This window comes from Notolabrus celidotus, chromosome 18 (genome assembly GCF_009762535.1).
Source record: "Notolabrus celidotus isolate fNotCel1 chromosome 18, fNotCel1.pri, whole genome shotgun sequence".
Classification (NCBI taxonomy): Eukaryota; Metazoa; Chordata; class Actinopteri; order Labriformes; family Labridae; genus Notolabrus; species Notolabrus celidotus.
In genome coordinates, this window is record NC_048289.1 from 30,059,961 (window position 1) to 30,086,126 (window position 26,166).

The 26,166-nt window shown below is 41.7% G+C and overlaps 1 protein-coding gene and 1 long non-coding RNA gene across 2 annotated transcripts in view; one reads left to right on the forward strand and one right to left on the reverse strand.

Moving 5' to 3' along the window:
• Positions 1 to 26,166, reverse strand: part of LOC117829839 — a 57,166-nt gene that overhangs the window by 15,689 nt on the left and 15,311 nt on the right. Inside the window, exon 3 of the long non-coding RNA XR_004634701.1 lies at positions 2,141 to 2,261. This is a non-coding gene — a long non-coding RNA (uncharacterized LOC117829839). The remainder of the gene's footprint in view (positions 1 to 2,140; positions 2,262 to 26,166) is intronic.
• mapta (microtubule-associated protein tau a) overlaps positions 1 to 26,166 on the forward strand; it is a 50,802-nt gene that overhangs the window by 4,382 nt on the left and 20,254 nt on the right. Inside the window, exons 2-5 of the mRNA XM_034707538.1 lie at positions 11,907 to 12,072; positions 19,499 to 19,588; positions 21,629 to 21,649; positions 25,509 to 25,543. Of these exons, the coding sequence (XP_034563429.1) occupies positions 11,925 to 12,072; positions 19,499 to 19,588; positions 21,629 to 21,649; positions 25,509 to 25,543 (294 nt within the window). The 5' untranslated portion in view covers positions 11,907 to 11,924. The remainder of the gene's footprint in view (positions 1 to 11,906; positions 12,073 to 19,498; positions 19,589 to 21,628; positions 21,650 to 25,508; positions 25,544 to 26,166) is intronic.

Below are 26,166 nucleotides of genomic sequence, written 5' to 3' on the forward strand. Positions count from 1 at the left end.
AAGGGTTAGCAAACCCTAGGTAATCAACCAATTCTATTTCCAGCCTTGTTAGCAAGGTGTAGCCTATATCTGATTTAATAGGAAGGAGTGAGGATGCTAATTCAAAGCTTGATCTGTAAGGCAACTGGACTGGTAGAAATTCTTGAAGACGTTCACCTCTCCTCCAAAAGGCTTCTTCAGTTCTCACCAGTCTGGGGAAGAGCTAGAAGATATAAGCCTCTAACAGTCGTGGATGTGTCCAGGTGGTCACAAATATATAGGGGTATAGTTCCTGGCTCTTCCCCAGTCTGGTCAGAACTGGGGAAGAGCCAGGAACTTTTGGAGGAGGGGTGAAACTTTTCAAGAATTTTCTACCCGTCCTGCTGCCTTACGGATCAAGCTTTGAATTAGCATCCCCACTCCTTCCTATTAAATCAGATACAGGCTACACCTCGCTAACAAGGCTAGAAATAGAATTGGTTGATAGGGTTTGCTAACCCTTACAGCTCCTCCCTCTTGTCCATTCATTGTTTCTCCTGGCTCCTAAAAACAAAGATGGTGACTGCCAAAATGCCAAACTCACCTTTTTAAGCCTGCTTTGTTCACTTATTTTTGGTAACTAGTAAAGAACGGATTAAGCTTTGAATTATGTTACCTGGATGACTGAGAACCTTCACATAAATGGGGATGCTGGGTTTTGAATTTTTTTTCCTATGACTGCTTTGAATTTTGTTTTTCTGTGCAGCTGAACACAGAGGAAGATATTTACCAGGTAGCATATCCTGCTATTGATTATTTTACTCTTTATTTAATTATTATTATTTACAAAATTAACATGCTGCTACATTAAGAATATTTTAAAGAAGCAACTGAGACCATCAACTCATCAGGAAAATTCCTACAGAGAAAATAAATCATGTTTAAAGTCGTCTTCAATATATTAAAACTCCTTTAAGCTGCCTTTAGAGTCGCCCCCTGCTGGCCGTTAGAAAGAAGCCAACAAGAGATTATTTTGTGCTAGTAGCAGTAAGAGGTTGTTTATCCTGCATACTGGGAAGCTAACAGAGCTTGTGGGACCAAGCTAATTCACGAATGAATCAATAAGTCTGTTTTACATGATTAAAAGATATAGATGTATTGTTAATTTAACTAAAACTGGACTTTTAAACAACATATAAACATGTTAGCCCGACTGAAATTGCAAGTCCTTCAAATTTCTTGAAGGACTCGTACCCTTAAGGCTGATTTATACTTCTGCGTCTCCCCTACGCAGCAGGGGCTGATGCGGACATGAGCCCCACATACTTGTGCGTCGGTGTGTCCGTGTCGCGCAGCAATTCTCCGCCGAAACACCTGAGGTCAGTGTGGTCTCTCTGATAGCCGGTCGCCTGCTTCCGGTCCCACTACGATCTCTGTTTCCTTTTCCACAGAGATTCAGAGCGTGTTATGTTAATCTACAGCTGATACATGTTGCTGTTTATCATACAGACATGATTACATGAAGAATAGAGAGGAGAAGATGAAATACACGGCCGATGTGCGGCCGATGTCCGGGATCCCGGAAGTGTTGTAAATGCGGGAAAGACAAAGCCGCCGAGCGGACCAATCACAGAGCTTGAGGTCCGCGTCGGCTCTACGGGGAGTTACATTTTGGAGGAGGTGCACGTCAGCAACGTGCGTAGGCCTCGGCGTAGGTACGGGAGCTACGCGGACCCCCGGCGTAGGGTACGCCGTTGATTCAACGCAGAAGTATAAATCAGCCTTTAGATCATGCAGTTGGGGTTCTATTTCCTTTTTTTTGTAAGTTATATTTTTGGGCTTTTTGCCTTTATTTGATAGGACAGCTGAAGAGAGACAGGAAATGTGGGGAGTAGAGAGAAGAGAGAGGAAGACATGCAGGAGATGGTCGACCGGCCGGGAATTGAGCCAACGAACCCTGCAACGAGGACTGTAGCCTCTGTATGTGGGGCGCTTAGACCGCTAGGCCACCAGCGCCCTGGGTTCTATTTTCTTTTGCATGTGTATACCTCAATTGGCCCTTAGATCTTCTGTCCGACAAAGTGATGCAGTACCTCTGGGAATCATAGGGGCGCTGTAGAGCAGTGTAGCCAATCAGATTTTGTGGGTTGGTCAGAAACTGTAAACATAAATATGATGTTACCTCGTTTAGACACAGGGACAGGTGACAGAGCCGCTGGGTGAGGATCAGAAGTAGAGGTCCCCGCAACACCGGTTTCTTCAAGCGCCCTCTAGTGGAAGAATTGCGTAACGTCCATCCAAAGCTGAAGGACACAAAGAAGGATGTGTTTAGTGAGTCATTTCCTGTAAAAAGTGTACACTCATTCAGATGTACTATAAGGAAAACAAACAGAGCTGAAAGGTTGCCAAGGAAGACACTCAGACGTCTGTCAGGTCGAGTCGTCTCGTTAAATAGAAGAAGAAGAAAAGACACAGTTGGCTTTGAACTGCATTCTTGTACACAGTTAATTGGCACCATGCTGATGAGGACTGTGGCTCATTTCACAAGTGAAGAACGTGTGTGTGTGTGTGTGTGTGTGTGTTTGTGTGTGTGTGCTGTCAGTTCAGATTGTAGCTCCAGGTCTTGTGTACATATTGAAACACGCAGCAGCTGGAGTTTCTGATTATTGAGCACCATGACAACACCAGAAGAATCCCTCATATTTTGAATTCCAGGCTACGTGACCGCGGAGTGAGAAATGTCTTGGCGTGTGTCTTACTGCTCCGCAACCAGCAGCTGAAATAGATCCTTGATTACGTAACAGAGGCTGCTGCGGTGTGGTTCACCTGACAGGAGGATGTGTGGAGAGGTAGCAGGGTGTGGTGACATCCTGGAGGAATGAAAACAGAGGTGGAATAAAGAGAGACCGAACATGTGCCGGTACAGATGCCGAGCAGAAGGCCGGCCCTGAAAGACGCTTTCCCCTCCAGCGTTTAGATGGAGGCAAAATGGAAACGGGCTCCACCTTCAGCCCCCCCCTCCTCCTCCTCCTCCTCCTCCTCTTCTGTGGGGCTGGGCTGTCATTAGAAAAGGTAGAGTCAGTGTGTGTGGCTGCCGGAGGCTCGGAGGGAGAGAGAGGAGGAGGATGAGGAGGGAAAAGTAGGTCAGAGATACAGAAGCAGCCGAGCATGAGAGAGCAGCATCCTCGCCTCTCAGCTGAGGGACGAAGAGGCGAACACGGCATCAGACAAACGCCTTTGTGTTCCTGTTTCATGTGTTTTAAAGCTGAAACCACGACATGATCAATCACTCTGCAGATTACATTAAACTGATTCATAGAACAATACATATTTTACACTCCACGCCTCTGAATCATGAGGATGTTCTGCTTCATTCTTTGTCTTTGTCAAACACAAAACCTTTCTTCATTTCCTGCCAGAGAGACAGAACAAGCTTTTAAAGGCGTGAAGGTATTTCATGATATCTCTTAAATGAAACCCTCATGAAGAATAGTCCTTATCGAGGTGTGAGGTATTCTTTGATGTGCAGCAGAGCGACTGATGTGACCACAAAACTAAAAATAGACTCATGTAGAAATGGGAGACATGAAAAATGAATCATGATCATCATCATCGTTCTGAAACAGCAGAGGGTGCCGTCAGCTTTTGACCTTTTCTAGTTGGACGTCATTACATCCCTAACATCTGTGGTTAAATAGAGGTGTACAGACATGGAGGCAGAAGGTGAAGATTTTGCAGTATAGGATGCACTGACAGTGTTTCCAGCACATAGACGATGATACTGGGAGGCCAGACAAAGGAGAATTGACCACTATGGTAGCTTTCTTCTTCTTCTAGACCAGGGGTGTCAAACATGCGGCCCGCGGGCCAAAACCGGCCCGCCAGAGGTTCCAATCCGGCCCGCGGAATGACTTTGCAAAGTGAAAAAACTACAGAAAAGACATTAAATGCCATTTTTCAATAAAAGTAACTACTATTTCAAATTTGTCCTCTGGGGTTTGCATAAAATCATTGTGCTGCGGGGGGTCCATAATAGTCATCTTTACCTTCTTCATTATCATAATCTCCCTGTTCTTTTGGAGTAAACATTACACTCTGTGTCAGGTGAATGGGTAACCTGTGTGTTCGCAGCAGGTTTCAGGGCTTTAAGAGTAAAATATTTGGCCCCACTGTGAGACTCATCACGGCAATAAATACAACAGCTGTTTTTGTAGAAAGATAATTCATTAAATGTGAACATTTTCAGAATTTACTTCTACTTTTTTGCACTAAAACAAAGGGAAACATTAAGAGTTGTTGTTACTTATAGGTCATTATGTTATGATTTTACTGGTCCGGCCCACTTCAGATCAACTTGGGCTGTATGTGGCCCCTGAACTGAAATGAGTTTGACACCCCTGTTCTAGATTATCAACAATCTCCCTCTCTCTACTCTTTGAGTACGTGTTGAGAGTAGTGTCTCCACACTGGCTCTGCAGGGAGTGAAAGACGTAACATATGACATAACAATTTAAGAGTTAAAACAAGAGCATGTACTCTTTTGCTTTCTTTCAAAATAGAAGCACCCTGTCTTGGGCTCAGGTGGCCTAGCTAGCAGTCTAACACGGGACTTCCACCACATCTGTCTCTGATCCGCTGTGGTCCGGCCCCGTTCTCTCTCGTCCGTCAACACACACCGGTTGTGTTTTCAGAACGCAGCACTGAGCAGGACTGACGGACAGCTGGAGTCATGTGACCGAGGTGTTCCCCGCTGTAATCCCTGAATCAAGGATTCTCCTCCTCCTCCTCTCCTCATCCATGTTGTCTTTCTGGTCCTCTGAAAACCTCTGACCTGTTGACTCCAGGCCTGGCTCCGCTCATCATGACTTTGGTTTGTTGTTGTAGTTAAGTGAAATACGATCTGGTGATAACACAGAGTGTTTGATTCTGAAAATTAACCGGATGTTTTCATTTTGTTTTGGTGAAACCTGACTTCCTGTCCTGCTCCATCTGCTCTGTTGAGATTGATGCGTCGTGCTCCGGCATCTGGTGAAAAAAAGTCTTGTGTATCTGGTCCGGAGGACTCTGACCTGCCGGATCAGAGATGCAGCCGGAATGCAACGGAGTGGATCCAGTGGAAGTTAACACATTGACTAGAATAGAAACCCGGACCGGACACTGATCTGGTGGAATTTGTCCGTAAGTGCGCCCCATATACAGAGGCTATAGTCCCCATTGCAGAGATCGCCGGTTTGTATTCCAGCCGTGACCATTTGCTGAATGTCTTCCCTGCTCTCTGCTCTCTTCAGCTGTCCTATCGAATATAGGCGGAAAAACTTTCAAAATAAAAGCACCATGTTTTAAAATAAAAATGGGAAACAACCCGAGGCATTAAAAGCGGCAAAATAAAAACATCACAGATAACAGCGTCATGAAGAAACCTTTGCCTTTGAATATAATCTGTGTTTCCTACATCCTTTAAAAAACAATCACAGATTGAATCAGTGAATTGTTGAAGTTTTGGATTAAAGGTGTGAGAGATGTACAAAATAATACAAGCTGTGATATCCTCTTACTGTAACGACAGCATGTAACACCTGCTGGGTGCGGCAGGTAAACATGAAGAGTGTAGATAGTGTAAACAGTGCAGTATGAAGGCTGTTGCATGAGATAAGAAGCAGAGGAGAGACGTGTAGTGAGTGCTTCCTCTTTCCTTTTGGAGGTTTGGTCTTTAAGTGCTCACATTGGACTCAGTGAAGGTGTGGAGTTCATCAAATCTGTGTGTAAGCCTCCAGGAAGTGTCCTAAAGCGATAGATCATTGATTTCCATCGCACTTAATGAATCTCAGAGGACACATCTGCACAGGAGGGTCTGAGTGAGAGCAACACATGTCCTGATTTAAGTCTCTGAAATCAGTCAGGCTTCTAAAACATGATGCCTGCAGTTTGGAGAGCTGAACGTTTCCTTAAACCTTAAAGGAAGATGTTGTACAACTCTGAAATTAATGTCTGTGTGTAAAATTAGAGCCCCCCATCTCACTTTGAGTTTGTGGTTAGAAACACACATCATGTCAGATTGCTCCTGGAGCCGTGTCGACCGAGCTTCTCCTTGCAGAGCCGTCTCAGCGGTTTGCTCTGGAGGCCTGGGTCGGTGCCAGGATTACATTTTCACACGACCCTGAGAGGAACAGGCTGCATCAGCAGACCTCTCAGCCCTGTCCCCTTCATGAAGCTGCGACAAACCCTGCTGTCACGTCCTTGTTCTACTGCAGGTGAAATCTGTCCTGAAGCCAATCATCCGAGGGTCCTGAACCCAGACACATCAGAGACTAACAGTGTGTTAAAGAGAGGAAGAGCTCTCCTGTAATAAAGCTCCCCATGTGCGTTCTCTGTGTACACACGAGTATCAGCTGGAGGATCCAGTTCTTATCATCCCTCGGTTTGTTTGCTCTCTAACCGCCGGAGCTCCCGGATGCAGATCCAGGGATTGTCAGAGTCTGCGTTGGCAGGGCTGCAGCTTTCTTGTTGTTTGGATTCTGTCATGTGTAATGCTACAATGGGAGTCTTGTCCCCGAGCCCTGAGAGTACACTATTCATTAGAGTTTGAATGGGACACACAAACATCACTCTGATATTCATAAAAACTGAACCTCCTTTCTTTAAAAGCAGTTGAAGATTAAATTAAATTCTACTTTTGTCTGATTGCTGGAAGTCTTCAAAGCTCAAACTGACACATGTGGCTCAGTCTCTCTGTCGGTCTTTGTCTCTCGGCTCTCAGTCCTCTGAATGACGGCTCACAGCTCTGATTATTTCACCCAGTCAAAAGGTCTGCTGTCGCGCTCGTCTGCTTTCTTTTTTTCACCGTTTGACAAACAAACGGAGCCAACTAGTGATTGGTTGGTCGGACTGAGAATGGGGACATTGTGTTCCTGCACCAGCGCCAGAAAAATATCAAAAGACAGGGCCACAAAATGTGCAGGGAGCGCGGAGGAGATCGATGAGGGTGACCAGGTGGTTGTAAGTGAACGGACTGATGATTAAACTATACGTTGGGTCAGGAGCTACTAACCACCGCTGCTTCTGTGTGGACCGAACATGACTTTGTCTCAGAGTGTTTAATCGATCAGCTGCTCACTGTCGCATTGCAAAAAGTTACTAAACAAGTCGACATCCTACATTTGTTTGGGACTACTTTTAGAGGCGGATTAACACACAGTTTGTAATATTTAAAGTATTTTGGTGCTGCAGGATTTAACCCTCAGTCGTTCGTTGAAGTGTTGTAAATAGTATTTTGCAAAAACAAAGATGTCAATGCTCAAAAGCAGACTCTTGATTGAACATGTAGGATGAACTCAGCATTATTTCTGTCGTGATGAGGTAAACAGAGTCCTTTTGTTTACTTCCTGGTCTCTTGATCGTGTATTCAAGTCCCCACTCCGTCCCATTCATGCTGCCGGTGCCGCTTGTGGAATTCAGTTTTTACATCCAAGGTCAGGGGGAGACAACGCGCACAGAGGGGAGGTCACATAGCTGAAGCGGAGCGCTCCTGTAGAGGAGGATTTATTGGGTGGGGTAACCATGGAAACAGTTTAGGCGTTGCATGCCTATAAAGAGACAATTGCATCAAGTGCCGTCACATCGCTGCAGAAGAAGAGGAGGAGGTGGAGGTGGAGGAGGAGGAGGAGGAGAGGGGGAGGTTCTGAGATCCTTCACTTCATGTAAAGAGTAAAAACAGTGTTGCAGTGAAAGTCCAGGATTATAAAGTGAGTGATGATATCAGCTAGATGTAGACAGTGTCAAAAACACTGCATTAATACAGCCTCTGTAACTGATACCCTCTTAAATTTAACCTCATTATGATGTTAACACTGATGGAGTGTAGTCAGCTGTTCAGGTGGGAGTTTACTATCATATTTCTAAATATTTTTGGGATTTATTTGATGTATTAATTTATTTATTTGTATTTATTTAGTTTTTTTATTCATTTTTATTAATTTGTATTAATTTTGTATTTATTTATATGTTTGTATTTATTCTGTATTTTATTTATTTTGTATTTTAAACATGTATTAATTTATTTGTAGTGTTTTTCTATTATTTTATTTATTTATTTATTATTTGTCTTTTTATTTATTCATTAATTAATTTGTATTTATTTAATTTTTTTATTCATTTTTTTAATTTGTATTAATTTTGTATTTATTCTGTATTTTATTTATTTTTGATTTATTCATTTATTTGAAGTGTTTTTGTATTATTTTATTTATTTATTATTATTATTATTATTATTTTACTTTGTATTTCTTTATTTTTAATTTTCAACTACCTCATATGCTGCTTAGATGTGTAGTCCAGCTGTTCTCTTCCTATATTTTGTGCTTTTAGTGAATTAATTAAGAGGGTAAGACAACAGATAGAGGAGAAAACTGTGGAGTGAGAGCAGAGGATGTCATGCAGCAGAAGGCAGGAAGTGAACCAGATAGACCAGCCTCTGTACATGGGGTGTAGGATTGAACTGCTGAGCTATACAGGCGCCCCAAGTCATGATGTTTTCAACCCAGGGATTAGGTCCCTACAAAGGTTACAAGACTACAACATTTTGAATAGAAGTCACACCGGTATATATGATAGAGACTCTCTCAGACGATTCTCCTTCTCCTTATGTTCAGCAAAGTCAGCAACCTGCACTTTCTGTTCAGCTGTGCAGCTCTTTGAGTCAGGTAATGTACCCACGGCATGTAACCACATCGCCTACGATCACACCATCCTCCTCCTCTGATCACTTGTTGTCTGACTTTGAAGAGTGTTTTCAGTAAAACCAGAACTCCACGAGGTGTTTTATTTCACCTTGTTTGCTAGTGTTTTCTTTAACTGCATGATTACGACCAAATGAAGGAGAGAAGCTGTTATAAGTGGAGCTTTAACGTGTTGTGTGTCTTAAACTTTCAGTAATCGACTCTGCTATAAAAATCCATTTAAGTATGCTGAATGGAAACACATATTTATCTGAATAAAAGGATCATAATGAGAAGTTTAAAGCAGCTAAAAGTACTACAAAGAAATCTGCTTTAGTACCATCTTATAAGAGTCACTTTTCACGGCTGACAATGTGCAGATATTGGTTTCATAACAACCTTAAAATATAGAGTAATTTATCTAGTTTTATGAAATCATTCTGTCATAAAATGTGAAATGTTTATTTAGGAGTCAAAGTGTGAAATAAAACCACATATAAGTATTGAAGAGAAGCTGAAAGATTTACTCAGACGGAGCTCCTGACTGAATCTATCCGACTGAACATTCTGGGAAACTTTAAATCAGTCCTGATTGATCTCCCTCGTATTGACGGACCATAAATCAACACGTTAAACCGTCTGTAGGTCAGCGCAGGCTTTAACGTGGACCTCTCAGAAATTAATCCGGCCCGTGTTTTTGAGCCAAAGTGGGCATGAGGCTGAAAATAAACATCAGAAGCTGATAAATCTGCATCAACATACAAACACGGAAAGAGCAGTTTGGATCCCACACTGATTACACCATAAGCTCAAACTCTGAGTGCGCATGTCTGTGTGTGTGTGTGTGTGTGTGTGTGTGTGATGGACAGTGAGTGTGTGAGATGGCAGTGTGTGATAGAAACTGAAAACTGCTGATGTAACCGGAGGCTCAGGTTTAATCTGATATGTAATCCTCTTTTTTATGAGATTTGAGGCGTTCTCATCTCTGTGGTCGAAGGAGCTCGTTGGGACAGAAGGTCCAGGTCCTGCAGATAAAGTGACGAGTCCATCAGTCTGCACTTCTTATCTGTGGTGGTGACAGTAATGCAAACATGTGATTGTTATTAGTATAAAGTTTATCCACAGTTTTGATTTCATGCCTTATGCACCATCTAGACTACGACTAGACTCCAGCCCTGTTTGTGTCTCACCTGGGTGTAACTTTGACGCCTCTGACAGAGCAGGTCTAAGTTTAGAAAGTCAGATGAGTCAGCTTTAACTAATCCCTGATTGGACAGTGACTTGATTAGAAGGTCTTGTTTTGACTGAAGGTCCCCCCCCCCGTCTGCAGCATGTGTGGGTCAGATATTCAGTGATGTCCCGCCCTGCAGATGCTGATCATTCTAAGGTTTGATGTAAATGAAGATGTCATCTCTGAGCTGTCAGTGCAGACCCAGGACTGAGAGTGATGATTCATCTGCCTCACACTGATGGGTTTGATTATGGACTTCTCCAGTTTCTTAATCGATAGCTTTTGTTTAGTGTTGTTCAGTTTCACAGAGAGAAGTGTTATTAATACCTTCAGCTATTCAGATACTCTGATTGGAGGAGAGTGGATAGAAGTGTGCTGTAGGATAAGACCGGCTCAAACTGGCTCAATTATTAATACCTCCTTAAACATGCTGATTATTAAAGGTGCAGTGTGAAGTTTTTAGAGTCATTTATAAGAACAGACTTTGTAGAAGTGGAATATAATATTCAGAAGTAGGATTAAATTAGCTTAAAATCACATGAATATTTGGGGGTTTTATCATTATTATTATTATTATTATTATTATTATTATTATTATTATTATTATTAATGTTTCTGTTTTTTTATGCCCCTAAGCTATGAAACTCTCTGGACATCAATTCAGCGAGCTCTTTGGGTGTTTTTAAAAAAAATTAAATTGAAGACTTACCTTTTTAATCTAGCTTTTAATTTGGAGTAATTTATTTTTAGCCCTGGACTGCATTATTATAATTTGAATCATTGCTTTAACATTTTTTTATCTTATTTAATTATTTATTTATCTATTTATTTCTTGTATTCTTCTGATCTTGGTAACGCTACATTATTTTTATCTTCTCTTTCCACTCTTACTTATTTTATTAATTTTACTGTGTTGGTTTTATTTTATTTTATCTTGAATTATTTTATTTATAATAATGACTTTTTAAAATTTTACCATTGCTGCTGTTTTCTGTCTCTGTTAATTTATGAAGCACTTTGTGCTGCATGTTTATATGTATGAAAGGTGATATATACATAAAGTTGAGTTATTCCAATGAATGACGATTAAGTTTGAGTTGATATGAATATAGTTCGGTTTCATTAATTAAAGAATGAGCCTCTTATATTGACACAAGAGTGGATCTCCTTGATCTTGCACCGCCTCGTTCTATGCTAGCACAGAACGGACAAACTAGTAACGTACGTGTTTTTGTATTTAGTGAGCGTCTGTGTGAAATGCACAAAGAAGAAGAATGGTTGTTGTGTGCAAAAGTATTTGTATTGATGGTAAAATGTTGACACATGGAGGATCATATTTATCACACATCACAGGAGCTTCTTGTGCTTGAGGGCCAGCGTTACTTTACAGATGAGAGGGGCGAGCAAGGGAGCGATTTAGACTAGAAGCTGACCGCTAGATATCGCTAAATATTCCCATTTCCTCACATTGTGCAGCTTCTAAAACATGCAGATCTGTCTTCACCTCTAATGTCTCACGACCCTCTGAAGGTTTGAAAACAAAAGCACAATGACAAACAGGTTACTCATGATGACAAACAACAACTGCGCCCTCACAAAGTCACATTTAAACCCCACCTTCACGTCACAGAGCGTCTGAAAGTGTGGTATCAGTGTTGTCTGTGATGTCTGTGATTTGCGGGACATGAAACAGAAGTGCTGCCCTCGTTCAGAGGTGGTTGTTTAGGAAGTGGAACTTATCTCATCAAGGACGACGGGCACATGGGCAGAAGGCACTATTTTTATCTGTCAGGCTGTAACATGAAACACCGACCCCACGTCAGGAAGTATAAATAACCGCTTTTCACAGACACAGTGTCTGTTTACGTTTGGCGGTGACGGACTGGATTCTGCGGGCCGGAAGACGAAGTGTCCATGAAGTACGCCATCAGTACATTTAATCCTTAAACCCAGGCCTCTTCCTCCTTTTTTTATCCTCATCTTCATGTCTTCAACTTTTGCAGCCTGACCTGCGACTGGCAATGGACTACATGAACAACGCCTCCAACAGCTACAGCTCTGGAGACACTATGAGCTCCACCTTAGCCAACATGACCATCAACGACCAGCACCACCAGGAGAACGGCGTCCAGATGGGACTGAGGAGCCCCGGGGACGCCAAAATGAAAGGTCAGACATGAGACGGAGCGGCACAGTGAAACAAAGAGATGCTTCTTCGGGTTAATGTGCTCAGTGAATACAGCTGAATGGTGGTTTTCAAGGTGATGTAATCCCGGTGACATCACTTCATTATCTTATGATTACGTCATCGATCAGCTGTGATGTCCTGGCGAGACCCGGCGCAGAGATTCACGCTCAGCAGCACTTTAATAAAACAGTGAACTCCGGGGACAATTCACCTTACGTAATATCTGTGTCCAATCAGCTGACAGGAACCGCTCGACCTCAGAGCACTAACTCCTAATGACAGGATTACACGTGTTCACACTAACAAACATAAACAAGCTTTAACACAGTCTGTGCCTCCTGTTTAAAACTCCTCTGATCCAAACAAATAACCAGCTGTCCAAACAAACAACAATGCAACTTATTTATTAACTGTGTGTAAAAATAAACATCTAAAATCATGCAGAATGGAGAATATGAGAGTATTATTGGTTATCTGTGCAGAGATGAGTGAATGTAAGCTCCAAAGATAACTATCACAACAAAGGACAGGATACTGGTCTATATTAATCCATCACAGGGCTGAGAGATATAAATTAAACTATTTTAACTATAAACAAAAATATAAAAAAATATTTCAATTACAATATGTACAATATATTAAACATTAAAGGTGACATATCACGCTTTTTTCATCAACATATATTGGTCTAAGAGGTCCCCAAAACATGTCTTTAAAGTTTATGCTGAAAAAAACACTTTGAAATCAGATTTTGGTCTGCCTGAAAAACCCTCTTCTTCAGTCCTCATCAGAACACTCTGTTTTCTCTCTGACCACGCCCCCTCAGGAAGTGGGTGTGGCCTCGGCTGTCCAGCACGTTGATCTAATGTTTACATGTTGGCTGAATATACACGGCTGCTCACAGACCCGCGTTACTTCAACCCTCTGAATCTGATCCAGAATCTGATCCTGACGGAGAGGCGCCTGCAGCAGGACCTTTCTGAACCATTGGTCACAGATTTAGTGTTTCTTGTTGTTTTATTTGTCAGTATGTTGACGTGTGTCTTGGTACACAGCTACAAACATGTAGCTATGTGGCTATGCTAACTAGCGCTAGCACTTATCCATGATAAATAAAAATCATCCACTAGATCTTCAAATCTGCAGACGTGGGGAGTAAAACTGACCTTTGTGTTTATTAAGACAGCCTACAACTAGCATGCCTCCCTCCTAAGCTCCTTGTTAGCACACATTTGTGCAGGTAATGAAAAACGGAGGAGGGATTCAGTATTATTTTATACAGTCTATGGGCTGAACAAGCTCCGAGCTCTGACTCCGTGACAGACCGGATATTGTTGTTACGTAACAAAAACACTGAAGTCTGAAACGGCTGGTTTCACACACATTTACAGAAAGGTGGAGAAATCAGAACAGGGGCAGAATGGATTCTTTTCATTCTCGGGGGGTTTGTAGACAGGGACACATATTTCAGGTAGAGAACCATTAAAAAGTCCATTTTGCATGATATGTCGCCTTTAAATAAGATAATCAATGTTTATTTATTTTAACAAATGTCTAAAATCAGCAACTATAATAACAATTCGTTGAATAATAACATTATCTAACATCAAGAGAATATTTTGGTATATTTAATTCTGTAAAATAACATGATTTAAGGATTCAAGGTCTTTTATTGTCACACCAATACAAGCCGTCGCATGATATGTGTCCCGTATGAAGCCACAAAGAACACACAGTTAAAGGAAGACATTAGTAATAAATATAAATATATAAATATATAATATAAATATTGTGCATGGACTAATTGAGTTATTTATGTATGCAGTACATTGGCATCCCTTTAAACATGAATACAAATAATATTATTATGTAATAAAGAGGCTGTGATGAAATGAATATAGTAGAAAAGCTTCATTGTGGAAAAAACGTCATTTAAAATAATTTACGTAACTTTAATGTAAATCTTCTTTCTCTAATGAGTTTTAATATTTCATGTATTTAAATTGAAGCTGTCAGAGTTGACGTGTTTATTACGATGTGATTAAAGTCTGAAGTTAATGCTTTAAAAAAACAAATCTGCATTCTGCTAAATGCTATTTTGTCCCTTTTTTTGCGATCAAATTTTCATTGTTTTTTTTATTTATTTATTGATTTTTTCCACTTTCTTTTTATTGATTTTTAAGGCAAGGCAAGGCAAGGCAAGGCAGCTTTATTTGTATAGTGCATTTCATACACGAGGGCAACTCAATGTGCTTTACATTAAAACATTAAAAGCATTGGAGACATTCAGACAGGCATAAAAGAACATAATTAAAATGACAAATATGATAAAACAGAAAAGAAAAGGAAAATTAGAAATATATTAAAAATTACATTAAAATTTTAATTTAAAGTGGGTTAAAATAATCTAAGATAGGAAGGCAGTGGCAAATAAAAAAGTCTGAGTCTTTGATTTTAAAGAGGTGAGAGTTGGAGCAGACCTACAGCTTTCAGGGAGTGTGTTCCAGATATGTGGAGCATAATGACTGAACACTGCTTCACCATGTTTCGTTCTGACTCTAGGAACTGAAAGCAGACCAGTACCTGATGACCTCAGAGGTCGAGGTGGTTCATAAAGTAGTAGCAGATCAGCAATGTATTTTGGGCCTAAACCATTCAGTGCTTTATAAACCATCAGCAGGATTTTAAAGTCTATTCTCTGACAGACAGCATTTAAGCATAGATAAGACAAAGAAAACAAGATAAAAACATTAAGGACATAATGGAAGTAAATAAGTAAATAAGAATAAAAGACAGATGCTATCATGCTGACAGTAGTTGAGGTGGTGAAATTTACAGCACAATTAAAAGAGTCATACAGTCAATCAAAAGAAGAAGAAAAAAAAAAGACAAAGAACAAACAAACAAACAAACAAACAAACAAACAAAACGTTTGCATCAGCGTGTTTCAATGTGAATTGTTGGCGGCTCTAAAAACACGACAAGTGTCATCTGAGTAGCCATGAGGAGGGTTCAAGTGCAACGCGAGGTTTGCTTGAGAGGGAGGTATGTTGGAGGAGGTCGTCCATTTGTCCAAAAGAGGCTTCCATATTTTCAGGAAAGTGTTTTCTCTGTTAGCCAACATTTTTATTGTTTTTAAAGATATGCAGCACAATGAAATATCAACTGTATGGGATAAGACAAGACATGTCATAAAGTAAAACAAAGAAAAGAAATAAAAGAAGGTAGGTATGGCGACACCCACTCAAACCCACCCCACCTCAGAATAGATCTCCGTATGATAACAACAGGGAATATTGTATTCAAAGTGATAAAGGAAGTGAATGGTGACAATGACATCATTTATAACATGAGCTATTTTGTCCCTAGCTGCACACCGTACTTTATCCGCCTCTGCTTCAGCTGTGATTGAAAATAAAGACACCACTGCTCATTTGAATCACATTTTTCCCGTTTATGCCCTCCTGCATATTTCATAATGTGTAACACTGTGATCCTTAAAAAATACTACTAATAAACCCTCTTTATATGTAAAGCTCCTTAAAGCTAGCTCTAAGTCCTGCTTTCAGACCACACTGGTGCAGCTGTGCAGCTTTTATTTGAGTAATGAATCTAACAGTCAGGATCATAAAGTAGATTTCATTACATTCATTTCATTCCCAAATCAAGACACTGATCAGAACTGCTTTACTTTTTTTAAATGCAAAATAATGTCATTTTAAACACATTTTAAATGTGAAAAATCACAATTAACCATTAAAATTCTGTATTTAATTGAATTATAAAAATGATTTCTCTGACAGCCCAAATATAAATTGTTGGAGGTACTCATTCATCTTGAAATGTTACTAAAACATGTCTTAATAACCTCCTCTCTGAATCAGCAGTCAAGTAAACAAGCTTGCTAGCATTAAATTGATGCAAAGCAACAGATAAACATCGGCTACTGACGTCCGTTATCTGCTGATGGGTCAGTCGGGCAAACATCGTCTGATACAGATGTTCAGCTTCTGTGCATCCTAACGTTTAACACAACTTGAATGAGTATTGATGCTTTTACTTTTAGTGCAACTTAACCTCCACATGTGCAGCATTAAATACTGGTGCTGATAAATACACAGACCACTAATGATAATATAATATGCATAACTTATTAATGAAGCAAATTAATTCAAACTAGAGGATGTTAGCAATTTAGATTTCATGACACGCCCTCACAGCTACATTACAGTGTGTTTGGTATTGTTTATATCCACGCTCTGAATCCAGCTTCCCTCTGGTAAACTCTGTGGCTGTGAGGTTAAAGGTCACCTCAAACCAGCTCCATCCTCCTGGTTTCATTTTCCAATCCCAGAACATATTCTTAAAACATCCCAAAGGGCAGGATTTTAGATTTCCGTGCACAATCCCCTGAAAGTCTCTGAGTTTCCGTGTAGATTCGGGGCCGGGGCCGAGCCCTGCAGATTCTACTGTGCTTTGTTTTAATCCCTCTTTACATAATAGATACAAGACATGCTTGACTGGCCCCGAGTGTCCCTCTGCAGCTGCACTGCGCTCTGTAATCCAGACATCTGGGTCAGAACGAGCCCCGTCTCCATCCTGTGTCACTGTACGCGACCAATTCAGCTCATAAACAATCAGGCTTTTTATGATGCACTGAAAACTGAGACTATTTAAACACACACAGGGTTTTTAATGTGGAAATGTCAAGAGGAGGGCTTGTTTGTCAGCTGTGAGGTTTTTAAATAATTACAGACAGATTGTTCAGCTCGTAGCTAATAATCAGTTTCTTCCTTCTGATCCTCGTCGAACCGTACGGCCACTTAGTACGTAGCCTAGCCTTCCCCAGTTTACAGCCCTCTCTAGTTCAGTCGTTCTCCCCGTTTCTGCTCCCCATCCTCCCCTGCACCGACAGGAGGCCGCACACAGAGTCACAGCCATCCACAGAGATACACGGCACGTTACTGGACAGTGAAACGCAGAGTGAGTATCTCAGTGGTGTGTTTTCAGTAGATGTGGTGGAGTAGAACACGCTGGAGTGTTTAGTCGTGTGATGGGTTTAAAGGAAATGTAGAAGAGTTAGATGTTGTAGTTGAAGTCATGTTTGGGTTCTCTCAGGGCGGTGGAGTTCTGGGCTTCAACTTTCAGGTGACATTACTGTTTTTGCTCACCGTCACCTCTCACCACAGACTTTAGAAAACATGGAGGTAGTCTTTGTGATGTCGATCAGTTTCTGGAGAAGTGTTATGAAGCTCAACGATGGCGGTCACCATATTGGAAATGTTCCAACTAACTTCTAACAACTGGCGAAGAGGTGGAGTCCTTATATATGTCTACTCATGCAGAACTCTTAGCATTAATAAAACCAGAACAGACAAAGAAAGGAGCTCCAGAGACCACGCCTGCTCTTTGTTCAGGTTGTAAACATGTCTGCTGTAAAAATAGACATTTTAACATGGGAGCCAATGGTATGTCCTTGGCCTTCAGAGCAGCCTCCAGTGGACACTTGAGGAACTGCAGCTTTTGCACTTTAGCTTTGGCAAATTTACATCACTGGAGGTCGCTGCTTGCACTAAAATATGTCTTATGTTTACTCCATTCAACGTAATCCAGCTAGCATTGATTTAAAACCCATGATCTGTTTTACGAGCTCTGCTGTACGAGACCAAGAAACTGGTGAGCATGCATTACAGCACGCTTAAATCCACGGCTGCTCTGGACGCAACTCTCAGGAGACAGCAAGATCGAAACATGCCCGGCTGCATGCCGCTAGCTACGGAGTGGCATGCCGGTATTGAGAACAGTAGCTAGCCATGAGGTCTGTCCTGTGTTTGGTTTATATTTTGGCCTTTTTGATCCATATGTCCCTGGAGAGTTACCTTAAGGTGCGTAGAGCAGATGTTTTTCTGTGATGTGTCTGGCGGTGCACATGTGAGCTCTACAATAACATTTAAACATGGCTTGAGTTCTACATCAATGTCCTGTTTATTATTTTCTCATCATGTACACACGGTTAAGCAAACTCAGAACGCTCTAGTACACTCTCGCCTTCAGCTGCAAACTGTGTTCATTGAGCAGACGTAAACAATCGGATGATATGTTAAAAAACATCTAGGTCGGCTCCAATCTGATAGTTGAGATCAGGATCGGGACATCCCTAGACTTTGAGCACTTTGAAACTGAGGTCGCGGAGGCTGCCAGTGCACAAACTGGCGTTCCAGGCACAGGCTGCTCTTCAGTAGTTTGATCTATTGTTGCCAAACTTTGTTCTAGTTGAAGTCTTTTTCTTGTGTGGGTGGATTACCTTACAGTCAAACAGAGTTCAGGAAATGTTTACCATATGTTAGTCACTTTATTCATGATGAAAAAAAACATATTGCAGAAGTCTGTTAGACTGGAATGCATCATCTGTTGTCTGTCAGCTCAGCATGAGACCAGACTACATGTGTGCAGGTTTCTGGGGATTTAATGAAGAAGCCTTTTTGAATGTTTGTCTTATTGACTTCACATCGAAGTTTTACCTGTCTGGAGTAAACCTCTCTCACCTCTCAAACATTAGTTACGCCTGAAGAAGAAGTGTTTCAGACTAACACTCGCCTCTGTCGCAGTGAACCTCCATCTTGACCTCCAGTTTACCTTTGATTCACAGACACTGAAGCCGCTCTCAGTGAGAACGGAGTGAGATCTGTGTCTGAGCTCTCTCAGGCAGAGAGCGGCCTCTGTGACGACACAGTGCTCCCCGGTACGCCCGCCTGCACTCCTCATGTCATGAAGCTAAAAGTCTTAACCCTCGTTTTTAAGTCTGTGTGCAGATTATCAGTTCATTGAATAACTCTTTTTTTTCCAGAGCTGTAATCTGAGAAATAATCATCTTCATGTCCTGATTTTCTTCTTCCTCACAGTTTTATTATTCCAGCTTTGTGAGTCTAACCCATGCATGCTTTGAACCTGCTCATTTGCCTGATATTTAAAGCTTTCTGGTGAGTTGAGGCACATGCACAGCAGCTGTGTTGTCTCTATGTAGTATAATAAGAGCCTGTTATCCTGTGAACATGCAGCATCAGCACTAGCTTGGAGAGAAATCAGAGAATTATCCACAGTAGCTCCACTCTGGTCCGGGTGGAGCACGCTTTGATCAGAAACACTGAGACTGACAGCTGGTCCGGAGCCCAGTGGAAAGTTATGTCAACAGGTTGAAAAGCCTCCTTGATCTGTTGAACAGCACTAGAGTGTGTGAACATGAGAAATACCACAGCTGACCCGGACCAGCGGACACCGGGTCATGGGGATGTGGTTTCAGAGCTGATTTAGCCGAGTTAACCCGAGTAAACGTCCGTCAGATTAGGATTGGATTTAAGGCTCAGTTATATTTGTTTCCTGACTCACTAACATGAATTTAACCCGCAGTGGAGACGTCTGCAGAGAAAGCAGAGAACGCAGAGAAGGCTGAGCTCTCGGGAAAAGAGAGCACCACATGTGAAGATGAGGGGCGGCTTGGTATGCCTCCGGTCTTTAAGCTCTTCCTTTTGTTTTACAGCTGCTCTTGCTTTGGCGCTCCTTTTCTCAACAATGGTTTTGTTTTGCTTTCTTGCTAAGAGAAGGGAAGATCAATACCCCTCACATGTCTGGATCTCAACTACAAAACTGTACAAACAGCATCTTACCGTATAGACTGGGCACTAATTAAAAGAAGGACGACATGACAGCTCCCCAAAAGTGAAGCATGGGGCTCCTGATTGGCAGAGTAGTGAAGGAATGTAAAAAACATGAACACAATAGTCCTTGAGCTTACTATACTAGCCAGCATGTCTCTGGTTATTAGCTGCTGCCATAATGCGATAAAGCTCTACTACCTGGATGTAAACGAGCACAGGTGACAGATATCGTCTTGTAGCACGGCGTGGTTTGTCAGTATGTTGATCTAGTAAATGGAGATAAAGTTGTATGTAGACTGTGTCTGGTTAAACTGACATATAACCATCCAACTTGGTGCTAGCTTTGCCAGTGGTAGCCCCCCTCCATTGCTTACCTGCAGACTCTATGACACCATATAAGGTCTGTTTAGAAAATTGTGCTCAGTTTTTAATGAGTGTTTTCTTACCTTTACTCTAGTCTGCTAGTCGAATGCTAAATTTCAGTTCAAATGACTGGTACTTAGTCGCTTTGGGAGATCCCTAAAATAGACTCTGACGATCTTTCTGTGATTTAAATTAGTGTTCTATTTAGCGAAAGGGACGGGAAGACAATATTGCATGCTGTACTTGCCAATATTTGATGCCCAGTGCCTGTTGTGGAGGAATTTGGCTTTACTTTTGTACAATGGGTTGAGATGGAGGCACGTCATCCATCTTTGTATGAAGCTAATAGTGCAAAACAGACTAGCTGCTTCCCTCACTTCTTAGTCTAAGCTGAGCAAACCCGTTGCAGGGGAATTTGGCTTCACTTTTCTTTAATGGGTTGAGATATCGGCACGTCCAATTTGTATGAAGCTAATAATGCAAAACAGACTAGCTGCTTCCCTCACTTCTCAGTCTAAGCTAAGATAACCCATCGCAGGGGTATTTGGCTTCACTTTTGCACGACAGGAGGAGATGGAGGCAGGTCATCCATCTTTGTATGAAGCTAATGGTGCAAACCAGACTAGCTGATCCCCTCACTTCTTAGCCTAAGCTAAGCTAACCCGTTGCAGGGGAATTTGGCTTCACTTTTGTACAATGGGTTGAGATATCGGCACGTCCAATTTGTATGAAGCTAATAGTGCAAACCAGGCTAGTGTTTCCCTCTGTTCTCAGTCTAAGCTAAGAGGTCGTCAGTCGAACCCTAAATGTTGAACAGTCTACAGAAGAGAGGTATTGACCTGAACTTGCTGTGAGAGGTGTGACTTTATGTTCTCTATCGGGTTCATCTTTATTTGAATCATGATATCTGCTCTTGTGTTTGCAATGATTTGAACTAAGCTTACTATCTTTCCTTTCAGCATCATTCTTTGGAAGGAGCGGGCTTTTTGGATTTGTTCTTTGGCTTCTTCTTTTCTGTTCTGTTCATGCTTGGCTATAACGTTCAATCCTCCTACGTTACAGAACCACAACACGATCAGAAACACACTCAAACATCCTTTTTGTTAAAACAAAAATGGTTACATCCTGGCTATTTCAGGACAGCCAAGCCGCAGGGAGATTTTAGCCTCCTGTGATGTGTTAAACAGATGCACCGCTCCCCGTTGGGGGAACAGCAGAATGATGTTAAAAACAGCTGAGCAGTAACGCATGCTTAGGTGTGGTGCTGCACATGACAGACAGACATACAACATGAGGAGACGCTGTGTTTGCTTACACTCCCTGTTGATGCTTTTGAGGGATGCATTTAACAGATCTTTGCTTTGGGCTTTCTGCATTAACTGAAGACATGCTGTATGCACGCTCTGTATTGATTTCTTTGCAGTGAGTGAGTGTTTTTAATCCGTCATGAGTGACAGAAAGTCATTACTGCTCATGTTCTAATGACTTTTCCATCTGTCTCTGCATGTCCGACCAGCAGCAGGAGGAGCAGCTCCAACAGGTAGGCTCTTCATGTCTTATTGACCACACTTACACTGCTTTTATTTACCACAGGAGACAGATATGAGCACAGTGATGAGTCCAGGAGGAGGAGAGGGAACTGTTAGCTCTTTTCATGTGCGTCAGAGAGGGACTGATCTGTTGCTTATTGGTGCTTCTGTTTTGCAAAGTCTGAAAATTTAAAACTCATACCTTAATAATCTTTGTCCTCTTGGAGATTAGGTGGATTTGGAAAAACATAACATCAGAAATGTGAAGTTTTAATTGGAGCAAAATGAGGAAGTATAGTAAGTGCTGGGCGATATTGAAAAAGATGTTATCATGATAAAATATTTAATATCAGTCGATATCGATAATCATCTTTTCTTTTTTTTAAGTTGTATTTTTGGCCTTTTTGACTTTATTTGTCAGGACAGCTGAAGAGAGACAGGAAATGTGGGGAGTAGTGAGCGGGGGAAGACATGTAGGAAATGGTCGACCGCTGCAACAAGGACTGTAGCCTCTGTATGTGGGGCGCTTAGACCGCTAGGCCACCAGCGCCCCAATAATCATCTTTAAATCAATTTAATTTAAAGGTAAAGTCCGATTTTTGCACCTGAGTGAAAGTTAAAGAAACCAGTTTTAGTTTGTATCTGGATTTAGTTTCCTGATGAGCTTCTTGAATCCATCATTTCTGATGGTGATAACAGGAAGCTGGTCTTTTGTGTAAAATTAGATTTTTTAAGTTTTAGTTTGTAGATTCTTATTTTTCTCAGGTTGAGTAAATTTGCATAATTTAATTTAAACTTACAACAAAGAAATATCAAATTATATTCTGTGTATCAGCTTATAGAGTATTGTTTTGAGTTGTGCTCTCCCCTTTGAGGTTACTAAGGGTTACAGGCAGAGTGATGTTGTTTCCCACAGTGCAGTGAATGCATCACGGTTATTCAGTGTTCAGTTGTCCAACGGTCGCGGTGGTGGACATTAAACGTGTCTGAAGTGCACAGCAGAAGTCGTCTCTGTGCTCTTCCTTTACCCACATCCTGAAAGTATATTTAATAAAGTGTGTTAAGTTAATAGTTAATGAGTCGACAGTGTCAGTCTAACGACTCTGCTTTGAGCTGGGAGGTTTAGCACTTCCTTCTGTGCCGCTGTCTCTCGTTTCAGCTGTGTTTACATTTATTTATTTATTTATTTATTGCACATATAAAAGAACAAAACAAACATTGCATGTTCAATAACACAAGCCAAGATATAACAGATCAAATTCAATAATAAAAATGAACCACTAACATGTTATGTGCAGGCTTGTCGAGTGGCCCTCCATAGAAAATAATCAACACAAAGACAAAGTATCAATGTAGAAACAGAATATCTACATACAAAACAAAAAAAGATTAATAAGAGGGATTAATATTCAAAACAATGATGAAAAGAAAAAGAAGGGAAAGTTAAAATACATTCCGCTCCAAACGTCTTTAAGCCCCGCCTACCTCTCACCCTGCGACATGATTGGCTGTTCAATGCCGTCTTCTTCTTCTGTCTAATGTTGGGTGGCAACTAGCATTTCAGGCTCATTAGCGCCACCTCCCTTTCCAGTGGTTGGAAGGTGTAATTACAGGTTTATTTATACAGATTTTTTATCAAACATTTGTCATAGTCAGATTGAGAGAAATTATATCGCGATAATTATCGTTATTGAATTATCGCCCAGCACTAAGTATAGGGGAGAACGGGGTTGGTTGTCACATGGGTTGGATGGCACACTCGTTATATCTCGCCACCAGGGGGTGCTGTCTCTTAAATTTGGGTATGGAAATTTCCAGAATTAGGATCAGATCTCACCTATATAGTCTTCTCTAGAGTAAGACAGCTGAACTTGAGGTGAGAAGACTTTTTGTGTTTGTCATGTCTAATTGTAAATATTCAGCTCCTCAGTATTTTTCTTCCAGGCTTTTAAAGGATGGGTTTATAACAAAACAAGTGTTACCCTTACAAAGTGTGAGGGGAAAGCTAGAGTATAGATTTTCATTAGCTAGCTAACTACTTGTTAGATGGTTGTTAGCCTTCATGCTAACAGATGTTTTGATGATGAGCAATCACCAAAACAATAAAAAGTGTGAAAACCAACCCCGTTCTCCCCTAATTATCAAAAGGCAAATGCAACATTATTTATTCATATTCTTGACCCTGAAGTAGTAAATGCATGATTTTAACATTCAACATTGGCACCAGTTATCTTTCTCCCCTGTGACGTTGTTTTGGGTGGGAGGCTTGTTTTACAGCGATGTGGAGCTAAAGGACTTTATGTTTTATTCACTTTCTTTGTGGTAAAAAAAAAAAACCAAACACATTTCGGTCTCTCTCACTTGAATGCATCATGTGTCGTCTGTGGACCCGGCGTGATGCATTGTTGTCCATGTCCATCTCATTCCATGTGAGCCGTTTCTCTCCTCCACTCATCACGTCTCAGTTCCCGGTTGCATCTTCACTTTTTGTTTCCTGGTTAATGAAAACACGGTAATCTTTTCTGTTCCTCATGGACATCGACTTCTTCTTCTTCTTCTTCTGTTCTCTTCTTTGGTTATTTTCGGTTTTCAATGGGGAGATGGAAAAACAACTGCTGTGAATGTCATCATTAATCTGCTTTCCAAACAAATTAGCAAAGCCCGGCTCTGGAGTCTGCAGTGAGTTTGCATTTGTGGTGGATGGATCACGGCCAGCTGAGGATGGAGCTTCTGCAGAGGGCGTTGACTTTGTGAGAGTTTCCTGCTCCTTGGGCCCAGGAAGCGAGGCGATGGGGGAGAGCGGGAAGAGGCTAAGTGACTCTTTATGGGCCTCTGAAGACTTCAGCTGCGGGGCTGCAGAGATTAGGCGGGACAAATCGCCCGGCGGGAGGAGCCCTGAGCGTCCCGGCGCTGTGGATCCTCACAGGGCGATCAGCCTGGACGCCTCTGAGTGTCTTGGCGAGATTAGCAATCTGTCCTTAATGCGCACCGCAGGTTTGGAAGATCTGACGTCCATTGGAGACCGAGGAGAGCAAAGTAAAGATGGAGTGACTGCAAACAGGGCGGCTTTAAAGTCCTGCAGTGACGCTGAGAGAAGTCCAGAACCTAAAAACAACCCTCGCACCCAAAGTCTGTCTCACCCCATCTTTGATTCAGAAGATCCTCATCCTGAACATAGCAGCAGGAACATTTCTACCAAACCGCCATCAGCTGAAAACAGCAGCAGTGACTCATCATCGCATAGAGGCCGCTATTCAGAGCCTGACATTTCTAATGACTCAGACACGAGGAGCGATGTGGTTCAGACCACCAGTACCGCTGATCTGCCGAAAACGCCCCCCCCAAAGCTCTCCAGCCAGAAAGTCTCTGGTCCCGGTCCCTGTGTTCAAAGGTCTGTGTGCTGTCATGTTCACCAGTTCAGAACCAGCCCTCCTCAGTTAACTCCTCCCACTTCTTTCTTTTACAACGCAGCTTTTTTTTTTGCAGCACTCTCCCTCAGAGTTTTTTTCTACGGACATTAACTTTGACCCGAGGAGAAGCTTGTTGTCCTCCCTCCCCACTTTTAGATTTTGTTTCATCTCTCCATCTCTGCTCACTCTGCCGGTTATGCAGCCTCCCCCCCCAAACAAACAAAAACAAAAAAAGACTTTCTGTTTTCCACGAGCACTTTGTGTCATGATGCATGCGGCATTAACCTACATCACCGTGTTTCTGTGCTGTGAGAATGTGTTTGGGCACAGCACACGTGGAGCAGAAAGATTCATTTGAGTCACTTGAGTGGACAGAAAGGATAAATTATAGATGTGAAACTCCAAAAATGGGGTCACTCTGACTTCTCTCTCTCTCTCTCTCTCTCTCTTGTGTCTGCAGCTCAAGCTAAGATGGATAACGGCTCTGCGGATAAGGTATGTGACAAAAGACGTTAATCAAGGTGTGTCATTTCTCATTCCTCTCCCTGAAAGGATTCTTCTGGTTTATTACAACTTTGGGACAAAATGGTAGCTTTGCCAATATCATCTATTAGTTGGTACATTGGATTAAAGGTGACATATCACGCTCTTTTTCATCAACATATATTGGTCTAAGAGGTCCCCAAAACATGTCTTTAAAGTTTATGCTCAAAAAAACACTTTGAAATCAGATTTTGGTCTGCCTGTAAACCCCTCTTCTTCAGCCCTGCTCAGAACGGTCTGTTTTCTCTCTGACCACGCCCCCTCGGGAAGTGGGTGTGGCCTCGGCTGTCCAGCACGTTGATCTAATGTTTACATGTTGGCTGAATATACACGGCTGCTCAGAGATCACGTTACTTCAACCCTCTGAATCTGATCCAGAATCTGATCCTGACGGAGAGGCGCCTGCAGCAGGACCTTTCTGAACCACTGGTCACAGATTTAGTGTTTCTTGTTGTTTTATATGTCAGTATGTCGACGTGTGTCTTGGTACACAGCTACCAACATGTAGTTATGTGGCTATGCTAACTAGTGCTAGCACTTTTCCATGAAAAATCAAAATCATCCACTAGATCTTC